This window comes from Vicugna pacos, chromosome 21 (assembly GCF_048564905.1).
Source record: "Vicugna pacos chromosome 21, VicPac4, whole genome shotgun sequence".
In the NCBI taxonomy this organism is placed as follows: domain Eukaryota; kingdom Metazoa; phylum Chordata; class Mammalia; order Artiodactyla; family Camelidae; genus Vicugna; species Vicugna pacos.
Window position 1 is genome coordinate 16,434,463 of NC_133007.1, and position 21,491 is coordinate 16,455,953.

Sequence of the window (21,491 nt, forward strand, 5' to 3'; positions counted from 1 at the left end):
CGCCCCTGGGCGGGCCAATCACCGTGGGCAGCTCCGGTTGCGCAAGCGCACTGCCGAGAGGACGCTGGGTAGATTTGGTGAGGCACTCCTTTTGGCACCTGTTTCCATGACTCCTCCTCCATCTCGGCAGCGGGAGATCAGGAGGCGGGCCCGGGGCGGGCCAACGCAGAGTCTCCGCCCCCTCAACCTTCTCTGGGCTCGGGCCCGGGGGTGGTTTACGGGGGTGCAGCCTGAGCCACAGGAAGGGCACCCTGGGGGAGAGGAGGACGTGAGGCGTTGTGTCCGAGGGGGGTGAGGAGTTGCCCTTCATTATCAGCCAGGGACGAGCACGCGGCCACTCTCCCACCCGGCTGCCCACGGTCACGCGGCAGAAATGTCAGCCGCCGGCGCCCGGGGCCTGCGGGCCACCTACCACCGGGTCCTCGACAGAGTGGAGCTCCTGCTGCCTGAGAAGTTGAGGCCGTTGTACAACCACCCGGCAGGTAATGAACCCAGAATGGCTCCCACCGAGACCTTCCCTCCCTGTCCCTCTAAAGCAGACCTTTAGAGGCCCACTGACAACTCTACCGCTGGAGACATCACCCACAGCCCCAACCCCTTACCTTCAAGTGAATCCTTGTACCTTCCCATCCTCCCTGCTTTTCGCTTTTTCTTTTCCAACATCTATCATAAACTCGGAATTTTCAAATCAGCCCCCTTTGCGACTTTGTTGCGCCCCATGCCTTAGGCACCACTCAGACCCGGACCGGGCCTCAGGGTTTGACCCTTCTCCATTTTTGCGACCACGAAAGGGCCTGGGCCACCACGAAACCTCATTCTCTCCTCTTTCCCTCCGTGAGTAGTTGTATATTGACCCATGCAGAGCAGAGCTGTCTTACCGCACCGGAGGGTTTGGAGTAAAGGTCACACTTCCTTCGGCTCCAGCTGACAGGCCTGCAGATGCGTTACCGAGTTTCTGAGTCAGTGTCATTCCTCGTCCCCTGGGTCTAGTTTGTTTTAGTCTTTCCTGATTTATGAAATTACTACTAACTAAACTCTCCCTGGACCTTTCTGTGTGTACAGACCTGGATTTAATTCTGCTCTGCCGCTTTCTGTAGTTGTGACCTTGGGCGAGATCCTAGATCTTAGTTTCTGTAAAATGTGATCCATGTAAGAGTGAAAGATAACATATGTGTTTGATTCTTCATAGATGCCCAGTAAATGTTAGCTCTCTTGAATCTATTGGAAAACAATGTTCGTGTATTTGAAAAAAATAATTCTTAAAAGACACTGGATGATCCCAGTTCCTCCAACTCTTTATTCAAAGTCTAGAATTCTGTTACCTTTTCTATAAAATGGTTAGTGATAATACTTACTTGACTAGGAACTAAAACCGATATACTCAGAAGTCAGTTTCAAGCCTAAGACTTAGCAAAGGAGAAGTTTTCTTATGAATGGAAAGATTGAAGTGCAAGCCCCTAAGTGTCCCTTTTTTCCTGCATAGTTAAATCTATCTCTGCAGTTGGTGTCATTAGGAAGGTTGTCCATTTCCCTCCATATCTGACTGTGAAGCAACTCTTGGGAGTCTGAGATGGTTAATAAATCTGATTTCGAGTTTGATAATTAAATGAACTGTATTTTTGAATTATACTTTAGTATAATATTATTTATTGTAGTATCATACCCATGATAAAATTGATCTTTAAGGAGAGATTTTCTATGAAGAAGTTTAGTTTAGTTGCTTTTGATTTATTATTACACAGTTTTTTGGAATTGTGCTGTGTTTCGTGGCAGAGATTTCTCGGGAGGGAGGGTTAGGCAATGCTTCTGTAATAATACAGGCTTTCAGACAACTGAAATCTGTGGAGTCAACCCTACCCTCTTAAGCTTTGTGTTTGGACTATAGGATAAAGACAGGATAGAGGAAGAGCAATTTTAAACCATTTTAAAAGAGAATTGGAGAGTAGTTTTACTGTAATCTTTTCCACAGCCTTGGCTTTAACTACTTTTAATTATTATTTGTAATACTTTATTCAACTTTCAGAATGAAGTGGAGTTATCTTTGGCTTGTAGATTGATTTGTAGACCGTGCATTTTATCTGGATACTCTTGGACTCTCAGTTATTATAACCCTTTGTTCAGTGTAGTGGAGGGAGCATAGGCTTTGAAGCCAGACTGACCTGGATTTGAATCTTGGCTGTGTGACCTTGACCTTAAATACCCTAAGCTTTAATCTATAAAATGGGGATAATAATTATCACCATTTAAGGATTATTGTGAAAATTAAGTAATATAATGTCCGTAAAATATGTAGCAGTATCTGCGCTTAGACACTCAACACATGTTAGTGTTAGTTTCCTCCCATCTAAGGTTTTCACCAAAATGCAGTTAGAATACCTATGACTGCAAAATTAGTTGTGATTAAAAAGTTGTAGGCACACCAATGTAGAAGTGAAGAAACAGGAAAAATGTAACTGTTGATTCCTTAGCATTGAATAAAATCTGGTGAAACACTGATTATTATTCCCAGAGTTATCAGAGTGAATAGTCAAGGTTTTTGCATACTGTTTTACATAATAGTATGTTACTTAATCATTTTAAACATTGGACTAGATGCATATAATGGAGGTTTTTACAATAATACGCAAAGGTAGATTCTAAATTTTTGAGAATTTAATTTTATCATTGACAAGTATGTCTAGACAGGTGAGAAGACAGAAGAATGTGTCTTCATATAAATATATATTAGAGTATTGCATTATATATATAGACCTGTGACCTTCATCATCCATTTATCTATATATTTTCTCTCTAATGACCTACTTTTGTAGAGTAAGAATACAGTTCTAGCCAAATGTGTGTCCTAGCAAGTTCAATTCTCATAAGATACGTCATTCCTCACACCACCTCATAAATGTAAAAGTGTTTGATCTTTTCCTGGGCCATTGATATGTGGGACATTGCTCCCAGGATGCTAGGCAGCGGCAACAGTCCACAACTCCCAGTCAACTGTGCGATCAAGTGGGTGAACAACTGATAACCTACGGCCATTCTGCATCCATATAGCCATTATGTTTTTCACTTTCAGTACAGTATTCAGTAAAATATATGATGTTCAACAGTTTCTTATAAAATAAGCTTTGTATTAGATGATGTAGGCTAATGTACATGTTCTGAGTGTGTTAAAGGTAAGCTAGGCTGAGCTCTGATATTTCAGTAGGTTAGGTATATTAAATAAATTTTCAATTTATGATACTTGCAACCTTCAGTGGTTTATCGGGATGTAACCCCATCGTAAATCAAGGAAAATGTGTACACAACTGAATTCCATGGAGTCAACATCTATACGTCTATATAGATAAATAGATATACATATATATAAACTACATATATAGGGGATGTATGCTCAAATTTTTTTTTCTGATGGGGCAGTGTGTTCAAAAGTAAGAGGCCACAGCTCTAAAGAGTTTAAAAACTATCCTAGAAGGTGGTCGAAAAGTACAAACTTGCAGTTACAAGACAAATAAATTTGGGGGATGTCATGTACAGCATGATAACTATAGTTAAAAACATGTATTTTATATTTGAAAGCTGCTAAGAGAGTATATCTTAAAAGCTCTCATGACAGGAAAAAAAAATTTCTAACTAGGTGAGGTAATGAGTGTTAACTAAACTTAAAATAATTTGAGTGAGCTCCTTCCAAGGCCTTAGAGAAGATACAAAGATGATATGGCCCTAAAATGGCAGCCCCATAATGTTTTTAGTGTGAAATCAGAACTACCTTTACAAATGAAAATGAGTACTTTTTGACAGTCAATATCTGTGTCAAAGAGTAACCTTTACAAATTCTAAGGATTTGTAAGTAGTTGGTTACATGATAGCAAACAGGTGGACTTGCTTGAAATAAGGCACTTTAGAGAAAAGTTGAGGGATGTTGAGAAGTAACAAACCATAAAGAAATGGTATGAAAGGGATAAGAGGGGTAGTGGAAAGTATTCAGTAAGAATTTTATTTTTTCCATTGAGATACAGTGAGCACCTCAGTTCAGTATTTGTATGTGTACATATTTGCATTTATGTAGAAGTTATTCTGTTCCAAGAAGGAAGTCTTTCCCTAGGGAGAGAAACATATATACAACAAGTGACGTACTTTCTGGGTAGAATTTATGGAATATTTCATTAACAGTAACTCCTCTCAGATAAGGAAATTAGGAAGTAAATTTATGTCATTATCTTATCAATATGTTTGTCAAAGTTCATCAAGGTGACTAGACTTGTTAATTTGTTTGAAAATGTGTGTCTCTTACATATTTGCTTGTGATGTTCCCTTGCAGAATTTTTCAAATTCTTCCATGAAAGTTTGAACTTTAAAAAACATCAGTTTCACTTTAAAAATCAGACACAAAAGAAAATGACCATTATTCTTTGTATTTTTTGTTATGCTTGAAAATCGTTCATAGTTTTATAATAAATCCTTGTTGCTTATCTATTTTATGTGTAGTAGTTTGTATGTGTTAATTCCATATTCCTTATTTGTTCCTCCCCTTTTTCTCTTCCCTTTGGTAGCCATAAGTTTGTTCTACAGTACAGATCATAGTTTTAAATAGTCAGCATTTGAGGCCTTTCTCAACTTTCGAGAGTGGACTTCCAAGAAACAAAATGAAACTGTGTTCTTAGTTATTCTTTGTCTAAAAGACTGTACATTTATATCTGATGGGGATGCATTTCCCTCATCTTGGACTTGAAATTAAATTTCTTAAGAGGTGATTTTTATTAAGTATATTTTCAACAACTCAATTTCTGCCTAATCAGGTTTTTTTATTCATCATAATGTATGTTAGCTAAATACTCTGTGTTTATGCTTACCTTGATTTTAAGGTGTTATAATCACTTCAGGTATTATGATGATTTAATGACTTCATGTTTTTACTTCCTCCAGTGAGAATAGCTTTGTCATTGTAGAACATAAACCTGTTTTTCCCAGGTCTCAAAACACAACTTGACATTGTATTCTCCATGTTGGAGTGATATCTATTGCCAAATACTTTGTTTTGTCGACACTTTCTTTTAGAAATGTCAAAATAAGTTGGAATGTTTCCTCATCATCATTTCCATTATTGATTGATTGCTGTTTTCAGGAAGATAGCCTCTGTACGTAAATTCATACACGTCTACATTTGTTTGACTTACTTTTAAGGTAGAAAGTGATTAGCTAAGATAAACTTGAAGAGTCAATTAAGTTTTCCTTAAAATTTTTTGTTAATCTTTGCATGATCACGGGTATTACTAGCTATTTTATCCTTTTTTTAACAGTGAAGAAACCACTACTTGTTTTCATATATAGATATCCAACTCTAATTATTTTTATCATTTATCAGCATCCTCTGATATCCCAGAAAAATTAGAAATTTAGAATGTCTTATTAATATATATGTGCTATTGATATTTTTAAATTCAGCACTTAGCAGTTGTTAAACTAATTTAGGCTTTGTTTTATGGTTTAAAATTATTCATTAACTAAAATATTTATAACTCTCTTGGCCCGCATTCTAGCAACCATAGTTCATGTTTGAAAGTTTTTGTTTGGTTCAGTTGCTTTGGGAAAGGGCAGTTAATATTTTAAAACTATCACCTAGCTGAAGGCAGTTGAGTAAATTAGTTACCAGGCAAATCTACTGAAAAGCTTGACTGTTCATTAACCCTGAAGGATCAACTATTTAAGCTTGTAAAGAAACCGGAACCTAGAAGCATTGCTCAGGAAACAGGTTTTGGAGTGGCAGAAGAGGAAGCATCATTTCTGAAATAGAAAGAGAAGAGTCCACTCAGGAGTTCAAAGCCAGAGAGTAAAACTATGTGTCAACTTACCCTTGAGTGATGAAGCCAAGCTTCATGCAGGGATAAAAAAATAAACTTAGTAACTGATACTGCATATGACCCCAAGATATGACAAAGAATGCGATGATAGGAATCTCAGAAACTCAAGCTAAATAAAATAACCAGAAGAGTTTGGAAAGATTGGCTTATAGATCAGTGCATTATGGCATCAGACTCATGGGAAGAATTTTCAGGAGCCCAAAAGGGGAGTGCCACAGTTTAAGAGTAGAGTAACTAATAAGTGAAAGTCTAGTACAGCCCTGATGTAAAGGGAACCTGATGTCCCTGGAGAAGGGTAAATAGAAATTCTAGCCTTGAGGGTGAAGCAGTGTCAAGGCAAATCTGGGTCAGACCTAAAGTTTAAATATCTTTGATTAGTACCTCTCCTGGATATGGTTAATCCAATTCAATTCTGTTCAAAAATATTATTTGTCAAGGAAAACTAAGAAACAGGCCTTGTCTTCAACACCTTGTCTGATTAAAATGACAGATACATAAATAGATCATTTTGTTAAGTGCAGAAAACAATAGAATAGACAGTCTGCTTTGGGAGTTCAGACAAGGAGCATTTAATCTAACCCGGAGATGTTAAAGAAGGCTTCTTTGAGGAGATGAAACACACAATGAGTTTTTGAAAGATAGTAGGAGTTAGCCAGATGAAGACAAGGCAGACTATTGGGAGGGAACAGTTACAAAGTAAGGTTTAGAGCCATAAAACAGCTTGAAACTAGCTGCATGTTTGCCTAGTTTGTCCACCTAAGCCAGGGTTTCTTAATCCTGCAGTACTGACATTTTGGGGGCTGGATGATTGTTGTGAGGGACTGTCCTTTGCATGGTAGGATGTTTAACAGCATGCCTGGCCTCTACCTAGTAGATGTGGGTAACAACAGCACCACCACTACAGTTGTGACAACTGAAAATGTCTCTAATCATTGCTAAGTGTCCCCTGGGGACAAAATTCACCCCTAGTTGAGAACCAGTGACCTGAGCTAAAATTTCATTAAATTAGGATTAGAAATTTTATTCTGAAACTCAATGTCTTCATGTTATCTATTTCTTTAGTTCCTTATTAAACATTTTTTATTATTTCTTATACCTTATTAGAAATCCCAACCTAATCTTAAACAAAGAAAGAAAATTGTTTCCATATCTTGTTCAAATATTGGGAAGACAGAATCATCATGTGGCTAGAGTTCTAGGTGTAATGGTGGCTGCTATCAGAACAGTACAAAGTTTAGGGACTTGGATAAAAGTCCCAGAAATTAAATATAGATAGATTTGCACTCAGTTATAAGAACACCAAAATTTTGAACTCCTCAATAGATTTAATTCTCCCAGCAACCATTTCAGCATTATCTCCAGATTTGCTCTGCAACTTAAAATACGGAAAACTTGAAGGTACATGGTAAAACATGAAAATGACTAGCTCTTGCATATATGTGAGAAAATGAAGCTTAGTGTTGTAATTGTTTTGGCCACAAGAAAAGACAGAGCCTGTGCCATTACATTCTACCATTTCAAGATTATTAGTCTAAAGATGGTATCCAGCTCTTTAAAAGAAAATAAGACAGATTGCAGAAGGATTTTAGGATTAGGTTTAAATGTTCTAGGAAATCAGTAAAGTTATTTAAAAATTCTAATGTATAAGCCAGACTTATCAATATGTAAGTATGAGGCTGATAAAAACAACTTACGATTTTAAAGAATTTTTCAGTTGTTTGCATAAGTATACACACACACACACACACACACACACATATATGTTTTCTGTTTACATGTAGGTACATACTTATACATTAGAGTCTAAATTCCAGTTGATATGAACTGCTTCCATCTGTGCTAGCTAACTTTTTCTCCTTTTTTTTAAATACTAGTTGTCATACAATATTATATTAGTTTCAGGTATACAACATGGTGATTTGATGTTTATGTACACTAACTCTTCTTTTTATTCAGCATCTACTAGGTGATAGGGGTACAAGCCTCAAGGAAGTTATACTTTTGATAGGTAAGCAGATAATACAACTAACTACAGGAGAATATTATTAGTGGTACACGCTGATAGATTCTTAAATCCCACTGTTTTAAAATCGCATTGAATTAATGAGTTTAGCTATAAGAACAATATGGATTCGTTTGAGAGGGGTAAAAAAATACCAAGGACTATGTTAAAGAGTGGGATAGTCCTAAATGTGTAACATTGCCATCACTTGATGCTAAAAGTGAGCCATAGTTTACACTAGCTATGTGACGCCTGCCTAGAACGACTTGGTAAAGAAAAAGCTAGAGGGAGAAGATGCCATTTTTACTTTTTTTTTTATGTACATTTTTCAAATCTCTCTTCTTATTGTTAGGATTAACCAACTACTTTTGATATTAGTTCAGCCAAAATGCACCCCAAAAAGGAGTGTTACCACTGGGTTCATTTTCACTTTGTGGTGGTGCTGTTACCTACATGTGAAACTGGAGCAGCTTTGATAAAAGCACTCGAGAGTTAAGATTCCTTAAAATGTTTTTATATAGCTTCCAGATAAGATTTTACTTAAACAACCTTCCTGTGCTTAGGTCATTAGAAGCCAGCAGTGTATTTTATTTACCAAATTATCCCCAGTGCCTGACAAACTGTAAAGCGTGCAGTAATTATTATAGGTAAACAAATGAATGGTCTTCTGTGCAACAATTAAGCTGAGAACCACACTGGATCTTAACTCACTCCCTGGTTTTTCAACTTCACTATCTTCCTCTTGTTTTGTTTCTAAATAATAGGTTTAAGTCAGTTTTAACTTTTAAATGTTACTTATGCATATGTGAACAGAAACATTTCTTTATTATTAATGACAGTGATTTTCCCTCTTGTACTAGAAGGAAAAACGGATAAATGAATCTTTACCTGCTGGTGCTCTTGAGAAATATTACTGGGAGCAGATGAAGAGAAATAATATGTTATGTTTGGGTGATTTTGCCATTTTAGATGTGATTTTTGTGATCCATAAAAATAAATTATTTATTCTTACAAAGTAAAGTGGATTAAGGCAGAAATCATAATCATGAATATAATAGGATTTTTTAAATTTTGAATTTGCTTAAAAATCACTGTTGTCTTACATGAAATTGGTTAATTTTTGTGTTAAGAAGTGAATGTATTTTGATGATTTAGTGTGTTGAGAGCATACACACCATACTAAGTGCTCTGATATGTACTGGATTTAGTTTTTAACTTACCATAGACAAAATCTGTTTCTTTTCCTGTCACTGTATCCCCTGGACATATGATTTGGAAGAGTTAAAAGTGGGCAGAGTTATGTTATGTGGTTAAAGAGCACTAGTTTAAGAGTCAGAAGACTTTCATGTTCCAGTCAGTCACCGTTCTGCTGCTTACTAGCTGCATGACTCGGGCAGGTCTTGGAACTTCTCTGAGCCTTATTGGTAAAATGAAGAATTTGGATTAGATCATCTCTGAGTTTCCTTCCAGCTCTGAAACATCATGCTTCTCAAATTCTAGGTTATCTAAGAAACCAGAATTGATTTCAATGCTACAAACATTTATTTAACGTTTTGCACAAGGCAGATGGGTACCAGGATAACTAAAACAACGACCCTACTATTTAAGGAACTTACAAATCTAGTTCTTCCCTTTCCTCATGTGACCCTTAAAATTAGGTTTATGAATTTTGTACTAGAATGTACAAAATTTTTTCAGGAATTTTCACTAGAATATATATGGTGACATGTCATCTATAATAATAAATATTAATAGAATTACTGAATATATAAATATCCTCTGAGCCTTGTATACAAAAATTCGATAATTTGTAATTGCTCCGACCTGAAGATTATCCGTATGTGAAGTAACGATATGTTCCACATTCAAGGCAAAGAACTGAGAATGGTTCCAAAGCCATCTCCATTACACTTTAGCTAATTTAATAGGTCACAAAAATACAAATAATTGGCAGGGAGATCAAAATGACTTGTAGGAAAGATTGATACTGTGGTGACTTTCTAAATATTAAATACAAAGTATGCAGAAAGCATAGTAAAAGTTACTACAAATAGATTGATAAATCTCAAGGTTTTTGAAATGTGGTAATGATTATTAAAAGGCATGTAGAAAATAGTTGGTTTATTGCTGAATTTTTCTTTTTTTTTCCTTCAGGTCCCAAAACAGTATTTTTCTGGGCTCCAATTATGAAATGGGTAAGTCTTGAGTTTTTGCAGAAGCTACTTAAATAGGTATTCTTTAAAAGGAGCTTATTAATTTGATCGATGTACTTTCAAATGTTCACAGTATGCCTTGAAATAATTTCATACAAATGCTCTCAGATGTATCATTTTCACTGCATAAAGCACATTGCCTACTTTAGTTTTTATGAACTCTGTACATAAGAAACCTTTTGGGAACTTATTTGTTATCAAAAAGCTTGTAATTGTGGGCCCTAGGACCATGAAACTTCATTCTAAAATTTTGTGACTATGTAAAACATTAAACTAATTAGAACCCCCTAAATTGACTTTTATTATTAATTTAGTATAAGAACTTAGTTAACACTAAAATAGAGGCAAAGAAAGTTAGTCTCAAAAAGTAGACGCATTTATTCCAAGGGTATACATAAACATTTAGTAAATGGTAGAATCTAGGGTTTCTAACCCCAAGGCCAGTGCTTTTACCAAATGCCAGCTTCCGTTCCTAAAGTTCTCACTGAGCTGAAAAGAAATAATTGTGGTGGCCGTTAGTAACAAATCACTGATTTTATGTTGGAAGGGCCAGTGTTGGCTTAACGCAGTGCTTCTCAGAGTGTCATCCTGAGACCTGCAGCGCTAGCATCACCCAGGAAGGAACAAGTTAGAAATGCAGATTTTCAGGCCCCATCACAGTTTTACTAAATCTGAAACTGGGGATGGAGCCCAGTAATTTGTATTTTAATAAACCCTCCAGGTGATTCTGATGCCTTCTAAAGTTTAAAAACTACTGGTCTGCAGGCTTTTTTGGGAGGGTTTTGGTTTTTTTTTTTTCGGTTGTAATAAAATTTACCATCTTAACCATTTGTTGTAGTGTTGAATACGTTCACACCACTGTGCAGCCAATTTGTAGAACTCTTTCTGTCTTGCAGAACTAAAACTCTGAACCCATTAAACAATAGCTCCTCATTACTCCCTCCCCCCAGCCCCTGGCACCCACCATTCTGCTTTCTGTCTCTATGAATTTGACTACTTTAGTTACCCTATGTAAATGGAATCATACAATATGTGTCTTTTTATGTCTGGCGAATTTCACTTCGCATAACATCCTCAAGGTTCATCCATGTTGTAGTATGTGTCAGAATTTCTGTCCTTTTTAAGTCTGAATAATATTTTGCTGTATGTATATATCACATTTTGTTTATCCAGTCATCTTTTGATGGACACTTGGGTTGCTTCACCTTTTGGCTATTGTTCACAGTGTTGCTGTGAACAGTGATATGCAGTATCTGTTCCAGACCCTGCTTTCAGTTCTTTTGGGTCTATACCTACGAGTGGAATTGTTGGATCATGTGGTAATTCCGTATTTAATCTTCTGATGAACTGCTGTACTATATTCCACAGCAGCGGCACTGTTTTACATTCCCACCAGCAATTCACAAGGGTTCCAATTTCTCCACATCCCTGCCAGCACTTGTCACTTTTGTTGTTACTGTTGTTTTACGATAGACATCCTAATGGGTGTGAAGTGGTGTCCCCCTGTAGTTTTGATGTGCATTTCACTGATATGATTAGTCATGCTGAACATCTTTTCATGTGCTTATTGACCATTTTTACATCTTCTTTGGAGAAATATCTATTTAAGCCCTTTGCCCATTGTTTTAATCAAGTTGGTTTTTGTTCCTGGGTTGTAGGCCATTTTAATTCTCTTACATGTATTGTTTTAAGTTGTTAGAAGAATTCAGAAACTCAGTTATAAATCCAAGTACTTGAGAATGTTAGAGCTGGAATTAGCTGTCCCTCAATTTTATGACCTGAGGCACGTTCAATTTCTGCCCTTTTGTCTCAACTATAAAATGACAAGATTAGAGTAAATTAGTGGTTGGGAGCCATATTTTACAGAGAACTAGGGAGCAGTTCTCTTTTTAGAGTTATATATTGAGAAAAGATCCCACCAGTTTAAAAAAGAAGTTTTAGCATGTCATCTTTAATGATTCTGCTCACACTCTAAGCATTCAAAAATAGTGATTTTTTAAAATACTATAAAAGATTTATTACTATTTCCTTCCTCTTCTTTTTTTACCAATACTTAAAATTCTATAGCTATGAAGTGGAATTGATTGCTGAAGTATTGTTTCTAGCACCATTATGAAAAGAGTAAGAATGATTTAATGTATTTGCAGTAAATTTGGAGGTCCCACAATTTAGAAGTTTATTAATTTTGCCAATAGCTTTGTTTCTTTGATCTGGTCCATCAGTGTTTTGAAACATTGATGGTATTATATACTCATAAGTGCTTTCTCGACCGTCTCTTTGAAAAATCTATTTTAAGTTCATGTTGAAATCATACATAATCTCCTGATGACAGCACAGCAGTAGAAACTTCTCTGTCTTGTTCTCTGATAGGGAGACTTCTCTTGTTAGAAATTTTTTTATGTACATGTTAATATACTTTCCTTTCCCAGAGCATTTGATAATAAATAATCTATGGTAGTCTATACCTGACACTTAACAGTTGCTGCTGCCAGCCACGTTAAGTTCCACATTAACAATTTTAGACTAGAGTTCTTCAGAAGTTTAATTGTGGGGGATCCTGGTTAGCTACTTCCGTTGAAATCAAATAATTAATCATAAAGACCAACATGGATAATCTTACAAAACAATACTACATACCCTTGAATGTTTTAACTTAAAGAATATAAATATATATTCATTTGTCTGCTATCTACTATAAGGCCAAAGCTTTTGTTTGTGTATAGATCCACTGATTTTGAGTTCCACATTTTCTCTCTTGGATGAATTATATCATAATGCATCCTATATAATTTTGGTTTAGTTTTCTTTAAAGCAGAGCAAGTCTGTAGACACTTTCATAACAGTATGAAAATAGAAACCTGCTAAGATTTTTATGGCTCCCCCTCTCCAATCTTTTTATTTCTGTCTGGTTTACATCAAATTTGACAGCAAGTTTTAAAACTTGCTTTTATTCAGTCCTCCCAAGTAGTCACTTTAGTTTTCATAGAAATAACAACCCTCTTTTTGTATTTCACCTGTTTGCCTAATAGTTCATTTAGTTAGGTAAATTACATTAACAAGTAAAGTTACCATAAACAGGTTTGAGGACAAACACAGTGACTTGGTAAAAATATAACTCAACTGATAGGAGCAAAAATACATGTGTGCAACACAGAATAAATAGCCCACTAGCCATGTTAGCTTGTTTACAGAAGGAATGGAGATCATTGACTAACCTGGGGAAACTATTATGTGAAAGTCAGTTAAGAGAGCTTCTTTTCTTTTTGTTCATAATCTTTTTCTACAGACTGGATTATATTTAACTCTTAAACAATATACCATTTGTTGTAGCTAATTCTGTGTTCTCTTCTCCTTAGGAATAAGTCAAACTGTTTCAAGATTATCTATGCAGATTTTTAATACCTATCTACTTGCTTTTCCAGCCGGAACTATTTACATAGTCTAATTCACAGTTTAAAATTTTGAGGACCTTGCCATCTCTAAGCATTTTGGAATTGGAATGTTCTGTAGTGGTATTTTTTTTAACACTCCTCTAAAGGTGTCATACGACTTTTTTTTTTTTTTTTCAGTAAAGGAGAAAATATTGGAATGAAAGAAGGAATAAGTGTTTTATTCTATCTGATGAGTATTTACTCCACCCAGTAGAAATAACCAGATGCTAGAAAGATCACAAACCTGGGGTTCACATGTTTGAAAACCAGTTTTTAATTGTTGGAAAGAGAGCTAACTTGAATCTACTTGATGCCAAACTGTCTGTACTAGTTTATTTAATATATTATCTCATATTTAATCTTTATCAGAAAAAAGTCTGAGATATAAATGTTATCACCATTTTCCTGATAAGGGTACTGAGGTTCAAAGAACTAGAACTGTTGTTAGTAAGTGATAGAGTCAGGGTTTGAACCCTCAGGTCTAATTTGACTCCAAAGCCTAGGCTCTTACTTCCATTGCCCCCTTCAAAATATAGTCACTGTGGATCTATCTATAATTGGTACTTTCTTTGTTAGGGAGTATTTTACATAATCTTGTGGTATACTCTAACCACTCTCTGGCTCTACAGTTCTATTATTTGAATAAAGTTCATAATAAAGAGAGAACACGGACCTTCTGCCTTTGAGGCTAGTAATGCAAAAAAGGATTACTTCTAGAAAGAGACTAATAATATTCCTTTATCTCTGCTGCTCTAAAGATGTAAGCTACTATTTCTTGTTGTTAATAATAATATTTTCCAGGCACTGAGCTAATATTTTTAAAGCATATTATCTCATTTAATCATATATAACTTTTGCAAGGGTAGCTATTAATAATCTCATTTTATACATGAAAAATTTAAGACAAAGCGTTATGTAACTTGACCAAAGTCACACACCTAGTTAATGGCAGAGATTAGATACACAGTAAGATTTTCTAAAATAATTTACGTAAGGTTAGAGTGGTATAGAAATAGAAAGGGAGTTTTTAGAAATGTGGGAAACTAATATAATACTGTAAATCAGCTATACTTCAATTTAAAAAAACAGATTAAAGAGGCATAGCAACCAAATATGCAGTGTATTATCCTGACATAACTGTACTCTGGACAAGAAAAAAACCTATTTTAAAGGACATTTGGGGACAGCTGTCAAAATTTAACTATGAACTGTACTGCACACTAAAATATTAGGGGGTCAAAGGGTATGATATCTACAATTTCTTTGTAAACGGGTCAGAAAAATACATATACATATAAAGAGAGAAGATAATAAAGCAGATATGTCCAAATGTTTTAAAAAAAGAAAGAAAATATGTGAAAAGGAGCTCAAGACGTTTGTGGGAGAGAACAATCCCTAACACTAACATGTCCTAGAAAAATAAAACAGACTGTGAGCATAAATAAAACCATGGCCCTTTCCGAAAGCAGATAATACACCATAACCTATAGCCATCATGGGTCTATGTGACAAGCCACAGTATAATATGTGAACCCAGTAGAATAATGGTAGAAGTCAGTCCCTTTCTTCCCCTCTATAATGGCAGTATTCCACCCTGCAGAAGTAGAACAAACATGCAACAGAGAAAATGTGCTTTGGGACCTGGAAGAAGAATGTAGGAGGGATGATTAGGAAGCATTTGAGGAGAAAATCACGGGACTGTGGGGAAAAGTTAACAAGAAAAGTAGTGTTGATCATAATTTACCCCTACTTACACTCCTATGTTTACCAATTTGCCCCTTTTTAAACCAGAGTCATCGCTTTTTTGAACTACTGATCTTATTAAACCATTTGGATTTGGTTTAAATTTGTATATAAATTCACAAGAATGCATGTGTTCTATTTAGGAGAAAAACCTCTTTGCTGATTTATATTTTTCACACAAGAGCATCTTTTGGGAACTCAATAAAACCTGAAAATAAATTTCTTAAACACATGTTTTCTAATAACATATTTAGGATTTGATTTAAAGTACTTAAAGAAAGAAGGAGAAAGGAAAGAGGAGAGGTGAAGCAAATAAGGCAGAATCTCAGGAATTGCTGACTTACTGATGTGCATCGAGGGCTGTGTTCTAGTCTCTCTTATTTTGCGTGTGAATTTTTCATCAATAAATATCATTACATATTCTTATCTCTGCAATAGAGTAGCATAACTTATATTCTAGTGAAGACTCAAGGGGGAAGGTATAGCTCAATGTTTAGAGCACATGCTTAACATGCATGAGGTCCTGGCTTCAATCCCCAGTACCTCCATCAAAAAGGAAAGAAAAAAAAAGACTCATTACTAAACTTCTGAGTGATGCTGATTGTAGAGTATGAGTGGAATCATTCTATAAAAGACTGTTTAAACTATAGCAGTAGAAATGACCATGTATACTTTGACATTAAAGAAAAATTATCTAACCAAGAAACTAAAATTGTAACAGAGCTTTTCTGTTACTTCTACTTTAAAAAAAAAAAAAAGAAGAAGAACATTGACAAAAAACATGAAAGGGGGAATTTATACAAATACCTTTCAGGCATCTTCCAGACCAGTAGTTCCCAACATGTTTAAAGAATATGTAAACTCATGTGAAAGAAGTATCACTTTAGAACAAAAATACAAATACATTTGTAGAACAAGTATATATATATGTGTGTGTGTGTGTATATATATATGTATATGCACACATAGACACACACTACTGATTTTCAAATATATGAGGCTGCTTAATGTGATTAACAAAATATAAATTAATTCAAAAAGTATTTCTGAATTCATTGTACCTTTTTGTCATGACATACATTTTCCTAATGCATGGATACTAAAATCATATCTACTGTCATGTGAAAATCTCTGAAATAGGAACTATTACTACACATTCAAGATGCTTTTTTTTCTTTCTACATGTTAATGTGTATTTCCAGGGCTTGGTGTGTGCTGGATTGGCTGACATGGCCAGACCTGCAGAAAAACTCAGCACAGCTCAATCGGCTGTTTTGATGGCAACAGGTAAATTAAATGACTATATTCTGTGCTCTATATAGGGCATTCAATTGTTTTGTTTTACACCAATTTATTTAATGGTTTAATGTTTGAAGTATATGTACATACACTCACACACAAAGAAATTAACATTGTTATTTATCTCTAGGAAGTTATTACATTATAGATGGAGAAGGCAGAGGAGGGTTATAAAGATTTCCCTACGTGAGAACTGAGAATTATGTGTAGCACTGAATTATAGCAACTTTATTAAAGACTCAGAGTATAGCATTTCTTGGTCCTTTATCCTACTTTATGTTGTCACAGTTTTATTTATAATTATTTTACTCTAATATTAAATGCTCAGATAAGACATTGCAGGTGCACCTGTGGTTTAAAAAAAAATCTTTTGTTTCAACAGGGTTTATTTGGTCAAGATATTCACTTGTAATTATTCCAAAAAACTGGAGTCTGTTTGCTGTTAATTTCTTTGTCGGTACAGCAGGAGCCTCTCAGCTCTTTCGTATTTGGAGGTAAGCTTACCATAAGTATAATATATATATATATATATATATATATATATATATATATATATATATGCCTCAGAGGCTACCCAGCTGGCTATACTGTTGTTGTTGTTTTTAATTCACATGTAATGCTCAGTCTGGATGTGCTTGAAGCAGAAATTTAACATTTCTAGAAAGTCTGGGGGTTCAAGTTTAAAGTGTTAAGCAATATGTTACCTAGGTTTTAAGTCTGTATGTTATCTTGATGTACAGCCCTTTCATAGAGTCTCTTTCATTAAGACAACAAAAACAGTTTATGGCTTATTAGGTAATTTTCCACATGAACCTTATATCACTTACTTTCAATTGTATATAATAAAGTGGGACTTAAGTGTATAGCTGTGTAGTTTGATGTTTAGAGTGAGGCTCCCGTTTTCATTGGAAAATAAGTGTTCTGTGAGCATTGGAAATTTTTTAAACTATTTATTTAGTAGTTAATTTTATTTGTCAGTGACTGGTTAACACTTGCAATAATCTTAGATGAAGGCTCTAACTTTGTTTGAATCATAGAACATTTCTAAATTACAAAACAGTATCATGAATAACAACTTTCTTTGGCTAAAAAAAATTGAATTATCTCAATAAATAGAAAACATTGAGTTATAATTTTCCTTCCTTTCAGAACGCATTCTGTTCTGCAGAGTATAATACATTTTAATTTCATTCATCTTTACCATTCCTAGCTGTACTGGTAGCTTTCTAATGTAATCCTTTCATAATAATCTAGCACCTAATGGATGGATGAGTATATAACTCACTCTACAGTAGGCCTTACAACCATTTTTAGGGCTTATTTATATCAGTATAAACTTAAATTTGTAAAATGATTTTATTCACAGAGTACTGTTCTCATCTGCCATCTCACTTTAACCTTATATTAATTCATGATAGTAGAGCTATTAGAAGACTAAGTGCCACATTTCTACTATCAGAAATTCAGATATGGTTTAACAAAAGGATTTTGGGCCTTTCCATTACAATAGCAGATTGGGAGATTTAGTTAGAAATATAAATGTTGGAATCCCTGGACAACACTATTGCATATTTGAAATCAGGACCTTTTGAGCAGTCTAGAAGGTATGGTAGGCTTCATAGAATAAGTTCCTTCTTGTGCTTATTCAATTTTCCACTCTATTTTCAGATAGGAAGAGTAGTAAATGAGGCCCAGAGTATTGTAGAAGGGAAAGACTGTGGCTTTACGGTTAATTCTTCTTTGAATTAATGAGAATTGAAGAAACTGTTCTTAGCTTCAATGAATTTAAGTGTTACAACCTGCTGACCCAGTAGGCTACCTGCATTACAGAGTTTTATTTTATTTGTAGTGATTAGACAGGATCCCATTCCCAACTGATTTTATTCTCAGGAAAGATGCTTTGTGAGTATAAAATAAAAAGTTCTAGACAACCACGTTTTGCTAAATTTTACACATATGTCCACATGTTTGTCATATTCTTATAATAGTTCAAGAAAGAAAATATTCATTAAAATAATATTTATGTGCGGGAAACTGTGTATCAGCTAAGTTGCTAACTGGCAGTTGGAAGCCAGATGCAAATAAAGTCCTTAGGTTGCTTTCCCACCTGCTTGTTTCCACCTACAAGCCCCTGGGAAGATTGTATTTACAACTGTATAGCTTCTTGACTAGTGAGAAAGAAGGGATGGAAGGAATATGCTTCCCATTCCCTTCTTATTATAAATTTATCTTTGTGATTCATGATTATTTTTCTTTCTGTTTTCTCTATAGATATAACCAAGAATTAAAAGCTAACGCAAACAAATAAGAGTTCCTGATCACCCTAACAATCTAGATGTGGACATAACCACTGGGACCTAGTTTGATTTATTATTCGGTTATTGATAAGGTAATGCTAACTGTGCTAATGTTTGGAAGGCATAAGACGAATCTAATTGTAATTAGGAGATAGTATGTGATTCAACAGAAAAAATAAAGCAAACTTTTAATAATACTGCCTCTTCACATATGACTTAAGGAATTTATCTATGGATATTAGTAACATTTTTCTACTCTTTGTCCATAATAAACCATACTTGCTCATACATACCACTTGCCTCCTTCTGTTCTTTTCAGCCAAAGTGTGTGTGTGTGTGTGTGTGTGTGTGTGTGTGTGTGTGTATACACACACATTCCAGTGAGTCAAAAGGTAGTTGGAAGGTTAAATAATCTGTTGTATGGTAAAAGGTGATGAAGTAGCTAAAAGTGAAAGGAAATAGAGTTAAAGAGAATAAGAAATGATTAAATGGCTAGCAACATAACCTCAAACTATTTTAAAATATTTTAACTTGAAATGAAAAATCTTGTGAAGAATTTTTTTGGTGGGATATTGTATGAAATTCTTTTACAGCTACAGAGTAAGAAAGGATTTGTAAAATTTTAAAATACATCTAATACCTGAAATAATATAGAAAAACTCTTGAGTCAGGCAGAACTGAATTTGAATCACACGTCTTGTGACTTGTAATCTGACTATGGGCAAATTAAGAAAGTGTCCAGCAGAGTGCCTGGGACCTCAGTCGGCTTCCTATAAATGTTTGTGGCCTTTGTCCCCATTATGAGGAGACACTAGGCATAGATCACTCCATACTAGAAATAATCACAGCCTATTTGATTTGAACTCCCATTTGGAGTACTGAGCTTTCTTCTGAAAATCCTAGTAAAACCAGGCCTGTTTAGGACTGTAGGCAGAGGAATCATAAAACAAATTATTTCTAAATATGAAGAAGTGACAAAAAGAAACTTTTGAATAATAATATACAACAACTGATGAAAATTTGGCAATTAAGCAATTGAAAACCTTGCACTTTATCTTTTATCCCTTCAGCATAGTCCGTCTTTGAGGAGGAAAGATTAGAGAATTTGACACAGGCAAAAGTGAACAAGTCCCGAAAGGTCAGATTATTATTGCTTTCTCTTTTCAAGCCATACTGTTCAGTTAGTTTGCAGACCAATGTGAGCACGTGTGCATGTGTTTCCCAGAGTTAAGCATTTAGAAGAACATCCATTATGAAATATGGCATAAACAAAAAAGTTTATTAAAGTGTATATGTTGAGTTGGTGTTTCACATCCTTTTCATTAAAACCTGTTCTTTCCTATATTGGTTCTCCTAAGCCCCACTATCAGTCAGATTCATTGTAGCATTTAGATGTAGCAGTCACAGACAGTCTTCTTGGTTCTCAGAAGCTCCACTGACAGACCGTCTCATGCTTCCTTTCTGCCCAAAAACTTTCATCCATCCCATTATTGAATCTTAAAAATAAAAGACTCCAACATGTATCCAATTGAAAACTCTCGCTGCCAGTGATCAATTTCACAACTGCTCTCAATAACTTAGAAGGAAGAATCTGTATACTAGAAGTCCTTCCTATCCATGGAGCTACTCAACTCCATAAAAGAACCTTTCACAGTGGTAAAAATCACTTTATCAGTCCAGTAGAGCTGAATTCTATATCAAATTTTCTAACAAATCCTTATTGATCACTTCATTGGGTAAATTTTCTCAGTGCCAGGTCTGACAGGCCTGTGTTTCAGCTCAACTCTGCCACATATTAACTATGAGACCTTGTTAATGTTTGTTTCTGAGCTTTAGGATTTTCAAGAGTAAAATGGGAATAATAATAGTACTTACTTAACAGGATTGTTCTAAAGATAATTGAGATAATGTTTTAACACAGCTCCTGGTCCATGATGGGTGTCAAATAAAATAGAAAGCTTCAGAAAATGGTAAAGTTAATTGAAGATAGATCTGAAAAGTACTTTCTTAGACAAAGGAGTTTTAGCTGCAAAAAGGATATAGTATATTAACCTATTTGCACATCTTCTGAAGTAATAACTATTGGAACTCTCATGGCTTTCACAGGATAAAGCAGAAAACAAGCTGCTTGGGGTGGTGGGCCAGAAACAGGGATAGAAAAGTCTCTGTAAGAGATAAATTCTTAACCTAATCTGTTTTGTGGCTTGGCATTCATTTCAAAGAAACATTGATTCAAAGTACATCAATACTGTTGTTTCTCCATCGTAAACAGATTGTTTTTTAAGTTGTTAAAATGATGGTGAAAGGTTGAATCTTAGCAAGGTTTGACCTCAAAGCCCAGATTCCTCTCTATAAAGCAAAACAGTTTCTACTGGAGCTTTTTTGGATAAAGGAATAGAAATAGAAAGTACTGGTATTTATTAAGACTGGCTTTCTCTCTAAGGGGTCTGTTTAATTATATGAACTATGATTCTAATAATATTAAGACTGGTTTCCATTGCACCAGAAAATTTACTCAGCAAACATAATTAAATGAGCCTCTTTTTTTTTCCTCCCTTAAGACAACTATGTTTTACAACATTTTGAAACACACAGCAAATTTAATTATAGGGCTGGACTTTGAGAATGCTTGTTTTTTCAGCTCAGCTTTTTAA

General features: G+C 35.0%; 1 protein-coding gene across 1 annotated transcript; it reads left to right on the forward strand.

The window, feature by feature from the left end:
- The first annotated feature begins 71 nt into the window (after positions 1-71).
- On the forward strand, positions 72-19,129 carry MPC2 (mitochondrial pyruvate carrier 2). The gene is made up of 5 exons (XM_006211086.4): positions 72-482; positions 10,009-10,049; positions 16,444-16,528; positions 16,923-17,034; positions 18,812-19,129. Exons 1-5 carry the CDS (start codon positions 374-376, stop codon positions 18,846-18,848), a joined length of 384 nt encoding a protein of 127 aa, XP_006211148.1. The 5' UTR covers positions 72-373; the 3' UTR covers positions 18,849-19,129.
- The last annotated feature ends 2,362 nt before the right edge of the window (positions 19,130-21,491 follow it).